Genomic DNA, 15,523 nt, shown 5'->3' with positions numbered 1-15,523 from the left:
TTTCTAAATGTGGTTTCAAAACATTCTGATGTGATGGCCCAATAGACACATGAAAAGATATTCAACATCACTAATCATCAGGAAAATGCAAATCAAAACCTCAATGAGATATCACCTATCAGAATGACTAAAATCAAAAAGGCAAGAAATAACAGAGTTAGCAAGGATGTGGAGAATAAGGAACCCTCATGCCCTGTTTGTGGGAATGTAACTTAGTGCAGCCACTGTGGAAAGCAGTACGGAGGTTCCCCCAAAAGTAAAATAGAAATACTGTATGATCCAATAATTCCACTACCGAGTATTTACCCAAAGAAACAGAAATACTAATTCAAAAAGATAAATGCACCCCTGTTTTTACATCATCAGTATTTACAATAGCCAGGATATTGAAAGCAACCTCAGTATCCATCAAGAGACAAATGGATAAGGAACATGTGGTATATGCACACACAGACACACACACACAGACACACACACACACACACTGGAGTATTATGTAGCTGTAAAAAAGGATGAGATTGTGCCATTTGTGACAACATAGAGAAATCTAGAAGGTATTATGCTAAGTAAAGTAAATCAGTGAGAGAAACACAAATACCATATGAATTCACTCATATGTGGAATCTAATACAAACAAATGAATAAATGAACAAAAAGCAGAATCAGATCTATAAATATACAGAACAAACTGATGATTGCCAGTGGAGGTTGGACAAAGTATCCCATGAAGACGAGTGGGACATACAGGCTTCCAGTTATGGGATGAGTAAGGCATGAGAATAAAAGACACAGTGAGGGAATAGAGTTCATGACATTGTAGTAGTGTTATATGCTGACAAATGGTAGGTACACTTGTGGTAAGCATAGCATAACATATAGAGATGTTGAATCACTATGTTGTACACCTGAACTAACACTGTGTGTCATCTATACTCAAAAAATGCTTAAAATCTTCCTATTATAAAAATGTTCTTTTATATTATTTTCTTTTATATAGTTACACCTGTTGAACACTATTGATTGCACACTTCCTGATAGATACATATGCATTTGTTATTGCTGGGTTGCAAAATTGAATGAATGAGTTCTTCTTTTGTTCTAATAACATTTTTTAAAACAGCCAGAATAATTCCAACTCTAGTACTAGTTTTATACATTCTTCTAATCGAAAGGAGATGCAGAGTTGTGAAAAACATTGAAATGAAAAATTAATAAATATTCCAAAGGATTCTGTGTTGGAATTAATAATATTTCATAAAAAGAAGTTGTATTCCTTTATAAAGTTTTATATTCTTTATTCACATATCATAGGGAATCATGAACCTGAAAATGCTGTAGCAGCATCTTTGGTAAAGCTTTTTCTTCTTTGTATTGAATGACAAAAGTTATATATATAAAAAAATCATTGTTAGTTTCACCTTAGTCAAAAGTCTTTCTTGATGATACTAGATCAACCTTAATTAAAAAGAATGAAGCTCATAATAATTGCTTTTGAAAGAAAATGCCCGTTCTGTTCTTAAGATGGTTATGTATTTATTTATTTATCTATCCATCTATCTATCCATCTATTTATTTATTTATTTATTTATATTTTTATTTTAAAGATAACAAGCTTTATTGCCCAGCAAGTGAAAATATTCAAACATGTATTTTTCTACATCACTTATTGTAAAGGATGACAAATAACATTTTTGAAACATATTATTCTAATGCTAATTTTCTACAAAAATCTTGCAGTTCTAGTTAATATTGTTACTCTTGGTATACATATTTTAGCTCATTTTTTTTCAAGTCTTTAATAAAATAAACAAACAAGGAACCAAACAAATTTGATATTTCTTGAATAGTTTTCATGTGGTGAGGCATTTTATGCACATCATGGCATCTCATGCTCACTGCAGTTGTTTTACGGATGAGAGAACCATGGCTCAGGAGTGTTAATTAGATTTCCCAGAGTGGCAGAGCCTGGAGTCTCCCCAGGTCAGGTCAACTTTAACACTCTTTTCTTTGTACCAAAATGGCTTCCCATGGTGATAATAGCTTAGTGTTCAAATAGGTCACACATTTGTACATAAAAGTGGTTCCACAGTTTGAAATTGTAATCAGACTATATCATATATATGTAGGTGTCATATTAGGCATCAGTTGTCTATTCTATTTCTCATTTTTAGTCTGTTTCTTAAAAGAAGATAGTTTAAATCCAAGAAGCCACTGATACTATATTTTGTTTCTCTGCTTTGTAAGAATATGGTATTTGTTTTCTTTTTTCCTTCTGCTGTCATTCCCAATTTTCTATGATCAGTTTTGGTCTTTTGTACTTACATTTTTGTATATGAAGGCTGACATCATTTACCTTTTATCTGGTGATCAAAACTAAATGTTCTGCCATTGTTTATTGATGAAGTCTAAATGTTGAACGCAGTATACATTTAGAATTTTATGACTATGTACACACTGTTCACTGAAGACCCAGTGATCACTTTGATTACATTTTCCCTTTTTTGTAGTGTTTCCTGTCATCTCCTCAATTCTCAAAATTAGGTGTACATTATAGGTATCTGTTACCATTCATAACTTTTAAATTGCGATTTATTGCAGATTTGCTATCCGCATTTATTATCCTATTGTATGTTAAATCATTATTCATATTTTCATTTAAAGTTTACATGTCTTTGTTCACTTAGCTTCACATTTACATGGGACCAATTGACATAATTATTTGTATGCTTCTTAGACCTGAGCATGGCATTTTACCCAAGGAATAAATGTGCCCTGGGGTAACACTATCACCATGTTTAACCGTTCATTCACTGAACAAATATTTATTGAATGGCATATAGTCCAATTGAAGATACATTTATGAACATAGCAATGAAAAAAATCTCAGTTCTCCTGAAGTTAGCCTACTAGTAGAAGTGACAATCGATACACTAATTAAATAAATAAATGAGTAGAGAGAACACTGGGGAAGAGGCATATGAAATGTTAGAGAAGGCTGACCTTTTAGATTGAAACATTAATTCACAATTTTGAAAGATTAACTTAAAATATAAAGCTCATTAATTATTAAGAGAGGAACACATAAAGCAACACCATGTAGCTTTCATTAGAATATTTTTTATAACACCTAGTACTTCAAACTACTTGTATTCTTATAAGTATTACAATTCTTCTCCTTTTTAGGTCTAACTTCTTGAAAAAAGTGACACTATTTCAAAGTTTTGATGTCTTTAGATCCCTCATTCCAGTTTATACTCCATCCATATCCCTGATGGCCTTCTTTCTAAAAACCCCAAATGTCCCCTGGTAGAGAACATTTTGTATTGTTTTCTTGTTTTCCCTATTTTGTTCAATGATCATTGGTACCTTTTTCCTCCTTCATGCTATTCCCTTTTCCACTTGCTTTTGTGCCCTCAATCTTTGTAGAATTTCTTCTAAATAAACTTAAACCATTATTTCTCAATTGCTTTTAAAGGATCTTCTAAAAAAGAGTATTTTATTTATTAAAAGATGAGTGCATCAAGAAGACATAGCATTCCTCAATGTACACACACACCTTATGATGAAACCTCAAAATGGCAGAACTGGAAGAAGCTACAATTGTAGAAATTTCGATATTGATCTTTAAGTCACTAACAGAATAAGTAGACCAAAATCAGTAGGGTTATAAAAAAATTAGCTACTTTTCACCAACTAGATCTAACTGACCTATAGAACACTGCATTCAACAACTGCAGACTACACATTTTTTGCAAGAGGGTATGGAACATTGAGAAAGGCCATAGGATGGAAAATAGAAGAAATGGTAGACAAGTTAAAAGAATAAAAACATACAGAGTATGCTCTCTCCTCATAATAAAAGTTAGAAATTAATAAGAAAAGCACAAAAGGACAATACCCAAATATTTGAAAATTAGCACAGTTCTAAATAAGTCATGGATAAAATATGAAATAGTAAGGAGGATCAGAAGTATTTTATTTGAATTATGATGAAAATGCAACATATCAAAATTTAGGGAACACAGCTGAAGTATTGCCTAAAAAGAGATTCATGGCTTTAAATTCTTGGATTAGAAAAGAAAGTTTAAAATTAAATGGTAAAGTAGAAGTAAAGGCAGCAATTACAAACTTTAGAAGTGGTTTCTGTAAATGGGAACAGAGAAATGGGGCAGCACCTGATGGTAATGTGTGTTGAAGGAAAACTTTGTTTCTCTTCTTTTTCTTTCTTTTTTTAGTGGAAAAAAATTTTTAGACATCTATATCCTAAAGGAAATGATCCACTAGAGAGGGTAAAAAATGCACGATACAGGAAAGTGAAAAATTCAAAGAATACAGTCAGAGGATGTATAAGATAGAATATGTTCCAGTGTATAGGAAGGTTTCCCTTTGCTAAGGGAAAATGTGTGTAAAATGCTCACTCATTTTAGCAAGAGGCGAGTATGTAGTCAGATGTGATAGAGAGCACTATGGACGCTTTCTTCTTATTTCTATTTTCTCATAGTAGTTGAGATCATCAGAAAAGAGGGAAGAGATGGTCAAGGTTTGAGGGGCTATATGAACTAGTTCTCTAGAGCAGCAGGAGAGTGAATGACCTGAAGAAATGTGGAGTTGCTGAGTAATGCTCCTCTCGCATGTGATATTATGGACTCTGAATGTGAAGTAAGGCCTGTTTAGCATATACGTGTGTTTGTGCCCAGCCATCTGTTATTTGTAGTAGAAAGAGAGTTAGATTTAGCAAGGTTGTAGTTCTGCCTATAGAGTAGGCCTGAGTCAGAGAGGCAAGCAAAATGATTGTTTATGCCAGAGTCTGCTTACTTGGTGAAACATTTGGTACAAGTGATAAACAGGGAAATTAGAATGTGGGCATAGAGATAACAAAATTAGAATGTGGGCATAGAGATAACAGAGAGTGAGAGTATTGATAGATTGAAGTTGCTGATGATGTCAGACATTCTTTGGAATCATAGTCCTAGATAGTGCGCTGGAAAATGAGAGGTGGTGAATGGACAGGTGATTGTTGGCTTATATTGTGATATGTTTTAAAAGGTTCAGACACAAGGGGCACCTGAGTGGCTCAGTTGGTTAAGCTCAGGTCATGATCCCGCAGTTCACGAGTTTGAGCCCTGTGTCAGGCTCTGTGCTGACAGCTCAGAGCCTGGAGCCTGCTTCAGATTCTGTGTATGTGTGTCTCTCTCTGCCCCTCCTCTGCTAGTATTTTCTCTCTCTCTCTCAAAAATCAATAAAACATTAAAAAAATTTTTTAAAGGTTCAGACTACTTTACTTTCAATGTCTTGTTCACTCAGTCTATCATCAGGTATACTCCTAAAGATTTGTTCAAAGTTAAGTCTCCAATCAGTCATTTTAATGTATGAAGTATAATAAATTTACTCTCTAGATGCGTTTTCTTTGCATCGGGGAAAGAATTTAATTTTTTGAACTGAACTGGACATATGGATTTTTACATAAATGGCCTACTTCTGAAAAAAAACCCTGTAATGTTTGCTTTGCTCTTTTAGCTTTCTTGGCACAACTGATTTTTAAACTTTTTACTCCTTGAAACTGAAAAAAAGAAAAGAAAAGAAATATANAATATCGTTTACAGGCTAAAGATTATTTATATATATTTATACATATTATATATGTGATGTATATTTCATAACAACCCTGCAAGGATGTTATTACTAGCTCCAGGTTGTAGATTAATAAAACAATAATGTGGTTAGCTATTGAAAGTTCTTAGGCGCATAAGGTTCAGAGCTCACAGACCTAGTATTTATACTTTATTCTGTCTGTGTCAAGGAAAAATTGTATCAGACATTGTTAAACAAGCAAGGGAGATTGTATTTAGGACTGTTGCAATAACGGAGAGAGATGGAACTTAACTCCTTGGAAATAAAAGGTTATAGGATTTTAAAGTTCTTGGATGAACCAAGTGGAAAAGTTCTGGAGGGGAGAAATTGTTCCATGTGATTGTACCATGATTTGGTAATTGTCTTTTATGAAAGTTAGTGTCCTATACTCCCATAGACACTGGGAGGTAGGGGCTCTTGCTCCTTTGTTGATTGCCTTTCAGAGCCATGGCCCTCAGGTTCTTGAGAAAGACATTTCTGGTTTCTAAAACTGGTGAGAGCCTGGGAGAAGACTTAAATCTCAAAGGGGCAGAACAAAGGATTTATAACTGGACTTTTTCTAAAATAAAGGTTCAGAGAAAAGGGAAGTCAGAGGCCTATAGTCAGGATGAAACCTGTCAGGAAATCAAGCTGAGGGAAACTTTAAAACCATCTTGGGTCATCCACCTGACTCCAATGACTTTAAGTTGTAACATTCAGAAAAAAAAAATTATTTTAAACTATATTGTTAGCTTTCCTCTTAAATGTCAAAGATGCTCATTTTTTCCTGATTATTACATGCATTTTTGAACATATGGAATCTTAGCAGAGAAGGCAAACAATCATCAAACACTCAGACAGCAAATTCCCTATATGACCCTTTCAGACAGCATGAGAAAAGAGCTGAAATAAAATGTTTGCAATTATAGGGGAGGAAAAATAATTTCCTTCTATGCTTTAGGCTTTGTGGCTGTTTCCCACTGCCCTCCGCCTGGTAATAAAAGACAGAATAACAAAAGAAAAGCAATCAGAAGTTTAATATGTATACCTCATGAATACATGGGAGATACCCAGGAAGACAGTAAAACTCCCCTAAATGGTCCAAGCCATCACCTTCAATACGATCTTTAGCCAATGACAACAGAACAATGTGGGAGTGGGGAGATTAGTTCTGGGAGGTTATCAACGAAAAGTACAGTCATACTTCTCTTTCTGGTACACAGAAAGAGCTACCCTTACAAATGGAGATTTACTTTATGAATATAGTTTAAAGGGTAGATTCTATTCTGGTTTAAGAGCTTCTCCTGTGGCTGCTTTTTCTCAAAAATAATCAGATCAAAATAATTATGCTAAAAAGGCATACTTTGGAATGGCATATTCTGCTACCCTTCACAATTTAAGCTTTTTAAAAAGAGTTTTACTTTGTCTGAAACAGATCCATTTTGAGCATTGCAACACTTTAACACAACAATCATTTCTGTTATTTCATTACCAAAAAAATGTACCTTAAATTCTTCAGAAAGATTTTGCAAAAAAATTTTTTTGCTTGTTATTCAACCCAGTGGTTAATAATACCTTCTCAAAAGCATCTTCCCTTCCAATTCATAAAATCATAGAATTTCAAACTGTGAATTTTAAACTTCTTAAGACACCCTGTGATCACCAGTATAACTCATTTTTAATCTGTCCAGAAATAACTTTTGGTATATTCTTGACAGATGATTATCACTGAACTTCAGGTACACGCTTTCAAGATAGCCTAGCCTCTTTATGAATCACTTTGATGATTATTCACTTGACACATGTCAGTGAGCTTTGAGAGATTTTTAAAACACTATGGTCACAACTTTGTTAAGAATAAACCAGAGAAGACTCAAGAGGATTATGATCTGGAGTTAGATTTGGTATTGATGGTGATTCCTGAAGAACCTGGGAAAGGACTCAAATATGCAAAAGATACTATTTAAGGGATGGAAGGCTCTAGGCAAATTACTAGAATTTAGGCCAACAAGCTCTAAAACAATCCAGGATTTCAGCTTTGAGAAGCATAGCACAAGAGAGCCTTTGGTTCTTCACAAGTATAGACAAAAAGTACATGTGTTATTTAACTAACCATAAAGTTGACTTGGTACACAGAGTCAGAATTTCTGTTAAGAAGATTCTAGGAATATGCTGTATCTGGAAATCCCGACAGGCAGTCAGGTTTTTGCCATTATGTATCTGCACTCTCAGCTGTAAGAATGGACATCACAAGTAGGATTACAATCCCTGAGAGATCATTGGAAAGAGCAGGAAATACAAATAATCTTAAAACTGGATGGAATCCAAGATAATGTTTCCATCTCAGACATAATGTCAAATCCTTTCTGTTTAAACTTGGCAGAAAGATGAAATTATCCTAGCAGTCCTACGAGTTTTGATACAAAAATCTAGGATGCTAGACTAAGATTTCTTTAATTACTTTTGACTCTGGTGTCCATTGTTCTTGAAGATTGGGTTACTGCTGAACCTATAGATATTTGACTCAAACTAGATAGCTTTCTAATAGCTTGGTAGTCTAAAAGGCAACATGATGATTTAATGTTTTTATATCTATTAGAGTTTTTGGTTATATGTTTCATTTTTAGTATTTTATTTAAGAACATTCAGAATTACTTTTGCATGTATATATACATGCATATATATAACCTTGTAACTTATCAGTTTACCTATTAGACCCAAACAATGTAATTGTGAACAAAATGGCCCCTTGCAGTCAAGGTGCTTTTGAGTCTAATCCAAAGCCTTGAGAGGTATTCTGGGAATATATTATTCTTCTTTAGGCAAGGATTATATTTGGCAAGGGTTATTTATTAAACAGTACATTTGAGTTGTGTTTAGGAAAGATTTTTTTTCTGGTTTGCTGCAAGTTGTTTTACTCTTGTATAAATGTTGTATCTACGTTGTTCAAGGATCTATAAATTGGGGGCAAATTTATTTACATATATTCAGTTTCAAAATTTAGTTTTACTTGACCTTAAAACTGTTTTCAGTAGATAAGTTAGCAAAATATACTCAAAAGATAAAAAATAAATCTATCATATGTTAAGTGCTACAGATGTATGCTTATAAACTGAAAATGGGATTGGAAGTGACCTTTGATCAGACTAACATCTTAACCATTTTATGAGTCATAGACTATATTGGAGAATCTAATTAAAATTACAGGATCTCATGGAAGAGTGGGAAACAACTCATATGTAAAATTTTGAGTTCTTTTATAAGTTATTTGGAGTTAAAGAATAAAGATCCTTGCCATAGGTAAGGAGATTTAGTTTAGGTCCTTAGAATGCCAACAAATAATTTTTAGATAGTTCAAATTATAAAAGTTGAGTTTTATGAAGATGATTTTAGCCAATTTAATATTTAGGTAAAGTGACTTAAGGAGAATGTTCTGCTTTCACACTAACAATACACACCAATGATGACCCAATAAAACCCTCTGTTACCTTCCTTTCTTATTTAGTCTGTTTATTCCAAAGTTGTCATGGTCGATGCTTTTATTTTTTGGTTACAATTAAATTTAGAGTATCTCATTTCAGGCTGAATTTTGTCAGCAAGGGAAAAAAATCAATATCATTCTCTCTTGTTAGAAGAATGAATTAAAAATCTTGTTTCTGTGTCGTTTTATTATCTGTATTAACGAATACCTATTTTCTATTCCTCTTGTGACTTTTATGCCATAGTACACCTACCTCATTTCCTTTTTCCTAACCTAATGCTCTACTCACAGGGTCATAGATGCTTGTTGGTGGGGCACAGTGCATGAATAAAACAAGGAAGATTTATGGGCTTTTAGGACTAGTACTTCATCTTCATCCAGCTATTTATCCACTGACTTGACAGATTTAATAAATGCTTTCTGTGTGCCTGATGTTTCTTTACATCATCTCATTTGGTGCTCACAATATCCTTAATGAAGAAAAAATGGTTTTTCTTACTCATCTTTGAAAAGCAAATGAAAGCTTGTTGCTAGGGATGCACTTAGGATGAATGAAGTGTAAACATGGCCCTTGTCTTCTTAGGAGCTTACAGTATAGTAGGGATCAACTTAAAAACACAGGTGAGTGAATACTATGGTGGGCAAATATAGAATTTGGTGGGAACAGCCAGCATGGATGTCAGTCAGAAAAAGAGGATTTCCTAGAAAAAGTGACAGAAGTCCTGGAGGCTCAAGGATGGAGGATGTATTACCACTGGAACAAAGAGGGCAAAGGTTGGGGAAGTAATTTGGGGACAGTTTAATAAAGGGTCTTACAAGCCTTGTTCAGAAATTTGGACTTGATGCTCAGAGTAAGGAAAGCCACTGTAGGGTTGTCAGCAGCCAAATATACAATCAGATTGTAGTTTGAAAGGGCAGTAAATCTGATAAGAACACAGAATTAGTAAAAAATATAAAACTTGAAATAGATTGATTTGGAGGTTGTTGCTTTCCCACCAAGCTTGAAGTAACAGCCGTTTGGACTCAGGTTGTGGAGGGAGGTTGGAGAGAAGTGGACATATTAGAGCAGTTTTAAAAGACACCATCAACAAGACCTGCAGACTGACTGAATGCAGGGATATGAGGGATGGAGGAGTTCAGGATTTAGTGTCTGGTAAAACCCACCTCTGGGAAAAGGCAGAATTACCAGCAGGAAGATGAGTTCAATTTGGGGTAAAAAAGCCAAAGAACAATTAGGGACATTCATATCACAGAAGCCAGGGGAGAAAATTTTAGGGAGCCAGTGGTCTGTCACAGACATCATGTGAAATAAGAAGAGCAAGCTGCCTACATCCACTTTACAAACATAATCAAACCTTTTATCCTGAAAATCAGATTTTTTTAGTAATTTTACTTACGCAGTTTGTAAATTCTAGAGTGAAATTAGAACCCTGAATTTGTGACTAAAGCTCATACTTTGTCTGCTTATTTCTTTAATAGACTATATTTTTTTTAGCAGTTTTGGGTTTACAGAAAAATTGAACAAAAATATGGAGAATTTCCACCATCCCTTTTCCCCAGTTTCCACTGTTACTAGCATCTTGCATTAGTGTGGTACATTTGTGACAACTGATCAGCAAATATTGATATTTGCAAATAAATGCTTTATTATTAATTAAAGTCCATAGTTTATATTAAAGTTCATTCTTTCATTTGTACATTCTGTGAGTTTTGACAAATATAGAATGATATCTATCCATCAATACAGTGTCTTTCAGAATACTTGCACTGCTCTAAAAATCCCCTGTATTTCACATATCCATCCCATCTTCTCCACCTGCCCCCACTGCCAAGCCCGTTAACAACCACTGATCTGTTTACACTTTCTATAGTTTCCCTTCACCAGATGTCATATAGGTGGAATCATACAGTATGCAGCCTTTTAAGTTAGGCTTCTTTTTTTTTTTTTAATGTTTTTTATTTATTTCTAGGAGAGAGAGAGAGAGACAGCGTAAGCAGGGAAGGGTCAGAGAGAGAGGGAGTCACAGACTGAAACAGGCTCCAGGCTCTGAGCTGGCAGTCAGCACAGAGCCCGACGCGGGGCTCGAACCCACGAACCGCGAGATCATGACCTAAGCGAAAGTCGGACGCTTAACCGACTAAGCCACCCAGGCGCCCCATAAGTTAGGCTTCTTTTATTTAGCAGTATTCATTTGAGTTTCCTCTATGTCTTTCCATGACCGGACAGCTAATTTCTCTTTATTGCCGAATATTATATTGTTGGGATGTACCCATTTGTTTTATCAATTTACCTATTAAAGGACATCTGGTTACTTCCAGGCTTTTGCTGTTATGAATAAGGTTGCTGTAAACATTCAAGGGTAGGTTTTGGGTAGATATATCATTTGGGTAAATACCACAGAACACAAATGCTGGATGATAAGGTAAGGGTATGCTTAGTTTTCTAAGAATCTGTAGGCTGTCTTTCAAAGTTGCTGAACCATTTTTCATTCCCAGCAGCAATAAGTGAAACTTGCTACTGTCCCACATCCTCACTGGTATTTGGTGGTGTTGGTGTTTTGGATATTAGTCATTCCAAAAGTTGTGTGGTGGGTGGTGTTTCACTCTTGTTTTAATTTGCAATTCCCTAATGATATATGATGCTAAGCATCTTTTCATATGCTTATACTTGTCATTATTTAAAAAATGTTTAATGTTTATTTTTGAGAGAGAGCAAGAGAGACAGAGCAAGAGCAGGGGAGAGGCAGAGAGAGAGGGAGGCATAGAATTGGAAGAAGGCTCCAGGCTCTGAGCTGTCAGCACAGAGCCTGACACGGGGCTCGAGCCCACGAAACCATGAGATCACGACACGAGTGGAAACCAAGAGTCGGAGGCTTAACCGACTGAGCCACCCAGGTGCCCCGCTTATTTTGTCATCTTTGGTGAAATGTCTGTTCAGATCTTTTGCTCATTTTCAAAGTGGGTTGTTTGTTTTCTTATTCTCATTTTCTCCTTTTATCAGTAACTTTAACATGAATCTCTCCTAAATTGCTTATGATTATTATTTCTCTTGTTCTTCTAATATTCTGTATGCTTTAATATGATTTAGCTCATTAACATTCATCATTTATATAGTTGGATATAGGTCTACATAAGTTTTTTTCTGTTTTCCCTTTTTTACTTTTAAAAAAATTATTTGACTTCTTTTTTCTTTTAGTAACTCAAGTTTAATATGTCTATTGGGGTTTTAGAAATTATCTTTTGAAAGTTTTTTAGCGACTGCTCTAGGGACTACAATACACATTTGCTTCATGTTAATATTACACAATTTATTTATTTTTAAATAGCACACAATTTATTGAAGTTAGAAACTTTGCATTTATTCTTCTACTGTTATTTTTATAAATTTCATATCCCACAAAAGAATACTATATTTTTTTCTTTACAAAGATATATGTATTTTAAAGAACTCCAAAGGAGAACTATTTTATATTTACTCAATATTAACCATTTCTTATAGTCTTTTTTTTTATTTCTGAAGTTTTCACTCTGGTATCATTTTCTTTCAGCATAAAGAAGTTTCTTATACTTTTCTTGTAGTGTGATTCTGATAATAACATGCTTTCTTAGATTTCATTAATTGAAAAAGCCTTTATTTCACCTCTTTGAAAGATTTTTCTCTATAAAATTATGAGGTAATAATTTTTTTTCTCCCTCATTCTGGAGATTTGGATATTGTGTACCTGGTTCCACAACTGCTGATAAGAGTCTTTGGTCATAAAACTGTGTTTCTTTAGCTGTTTTCAAAATATTGTCTTTACTTTTCATTTTCAATAATTTGACCACAATGTGATTAGTGTGGAAATCTTTTCATATATGCCATTTGGGGGATTTTCAGAGCTCCTTGAACTTAGAAAAGTATGCCTTTAATAAAATTGGGCAGTTTCTGGCTACTATTTCTTCAAATCATTTTCTGTTCTATTTTCTCTTTTGTGTTCTTCTTGGAAACCCAATTATATTATATAAGACATTTTTACATTGTTGCACAAGTCCCCGAACTCTGTTCCTTCTCTAGTTCTCTTCTCTTTGTTTTTCAAATTGGATAAATTCTGTTGATCTATGATCAAGTTCACTGACTTTTTCCTGTGTCATCTCTTTTCTACTTCAAAGCCTATCCAGTGAATATTTTTCAGATATTTTAGATTTTTGTTTAATTAAAAAAATATTTTCTAGGGGCACCTGGGTAGCTTAGTCAGTTAAGCATCCAACTTTGGCTCATAATCTCATGGTTTGTGGGTTCAAGCCCCGTGTCGGGCATTGGGCGTCTGGGACAGCTCGGAGCCTAGAGTGGGCTTCAGATTCTCTGCCTCCCTCTTTCTCTCTGCCCCTCCCCCGCTTGTGTGTGCATACTCACAGACTCTCTCTCTCTCAAATAAATAAGTAAACATTTAAAAAACTTAAAAAATATTTTTATTACTTTACTGAGTTTTTCTATATTTATTATGAGCATATTTCCTTTACCTGAGTGATAATACTTTCGTTAGCTGATTTAAGCCCTAGTCTGATAATTAAAACATTTAGATCATTTAGAGGCTAATATTTATTGGACTTAACTTCGTTTGTTTCTCATGAAATAGGTCACAATTATCTGGCACTTTATATATTCAATAAGTTTGCATATTCTGAATATTATGTTATCTTGTGGAGACTTGGAGACTCATACTCCTCCAAAGAGTGTTGATATTCTTGTTTTAGCAAGCAGTTAATTTGGTTCACTTGAATGCAAACTCTATTACTCTAGCAGTTGGCAGTGATCTAAATCTCACTTGAGATTGCTCTTGTTCTGTCCCATGTATGCATGGTTTAGAGGTTAGCTGGTGTTGTATAAACTTATACACAAAATTTGTGGCTCCTGTTCTCTGCCTGTCCCTTTTCTGGGGTTTAACACCCATTCAGAATAATGTTTAATCAAATACCTGGGCACCTCATGGCCCTGCCAAGTGGATACATAAAATTAACCATCACACTGTGTCAGGTTCATCATCATGTTTTGAACATTTGGCTGGAAGACACACATTGTCTGTTTATCCACGAAAGGAATTCTGAGTTACTATTCATCAACTTTCATGCAACTTAAAGTTACCAACCACTGACAGCAGCTTCTTTCTGCACTTCAATAAACAATCCCCTATATCCACTTGTATTTTTAGTTATCCTTTTCTTTCTCTAACAGCATTGTCCAATAGAACTTTCTGTAATGATGTAAATGCTTATATTTCCACTATTCATAAAGCTTTGGATTAGCCGCATATGGCTTTGAACACTTGAAATATGGCCAGTGCGACAGGGAAATGTAATGCTTAATTTTAGTTAATTTAAATTTAGACAGCCACATGTGGCTAATGGCTACTATAAGGACAGTGCTACCCTCGAACATGTTTTTGTTTCCTTTTTCAAAATGTATTTTAGCTAACTGACACATTGTCTAATGATTTGTTTGGATCTACTTAGTGAATTAAGTAATAATTTATGGGGTCACACTATGTGTAAGATTTAATGTCAAGCAGGATTTTTATTCCTTTTCTCAGTCTTAACTTTTTTTTAACTGTTTTGGTATTTTTAATATTCGAAAGTTACCGATCTTTTCCAACTCACCCATGCAGAGTCAAGATCCTTTTACTTTTATTGTTATATAAACATTTTTTAAATAGTGTATTATCTACATGTAAGGTTGCTGTAGTTATTTCCCTTTTGCCAATCTTTCTAAAAGTGTTAAAATTGTTATAAATCCATATATTTTTCCATGGAAACTGTAATAAAAGCTCTTAGTTGTGCTGCATTCCTGAAGGCTCCTAACCCTCAACTGTTTCCCAAGAGGAGTATTTTAAGTTTTTCAGGAAACTTTTCTCTTAATCTCTGCTCATTTTTTAAGTGCTGATAATTAGCACTGATTGAATTAGGTAGTGTTAATTTCCTTTATAGAAATAATAAATATTTTTTTAAAAAATAAGTCCTTGCAATTAATTATTTTGTATGTTTAAAACTTTAAACTATGGATGTGACCATTAAACACACTGGTTAATGATTTTTACTTTATGTATTATAGATTTTTCAGTTTATTTTATGGTAATTTAATATTTATCATTTCAGGACCACCAAACAATTTTGAGAGCATGGGCTGTAAAAGATTTTGCTCCAAATTGCCCTTTGTATGTCCAGATATTGAAGCCTGAAAATAAATTTCATATCAAATTTGCTGGTAAGTTTAATTTCAGATTTCAAATTGTGATAGTAAGTTATGTCTCTGAAAGTAGTGGCAACTTAATGTTCATGATTGTATAGAATAGAATTTTTTTTTATCATCACTTGTTATGAAAGAATTTATTCACTTTAAAAAGTAGTAAGATAATATTTTGGGAGTGTATCTTTAATTTTTTATATAACTTGGTGATT

General features: G+C 34.0%; 1 protein-coding gene across 3 annotated transcripts in view; it reads left to right on the top strand.

Moving 5' to 3' along the window:
- KCNT2 (potassium sodium-activated channel subfamily T member 2) overlaps positions 1–15,523 on the top strand; it is a 360,386-nt gene that overhangs the window by 177,475 nt on the left and 167,388 nt on the right. For all 3 annotated transcript variants that reach the window (XM_077771185.1, XM_077770578.1, XM_077769973.1), the window contains exon 13: positions 15,221–15,329. In XM_077771185.1, the coding sequence (XP_077627311.1) occupies positions 15,221–15,329 (109 nt within the window). The remainder of the gene's footprint in view (positions 1–15,220; positions 15,330–15,523) is intronic.

Source organism: Crocuta crocuta, unplaced genomic scaffold (genome assembly GCF_008692635.1).
Source record: "Crocuta crocuta isolate KB4526 unplaced genomic scaffold, BGI_CrCroc_1.0 scaffold220, whole genome shotgun sequence".
NCBI classification, from domain to species: Eukaryota; Metazoa; Chordata; class Mammalia; order Carnivora; family Hyaenidae; genus Crocuta; species Crocuta crocuta.
This window is presented reverse-complemented; position numbering and strand designations above follow the sequence as displayed.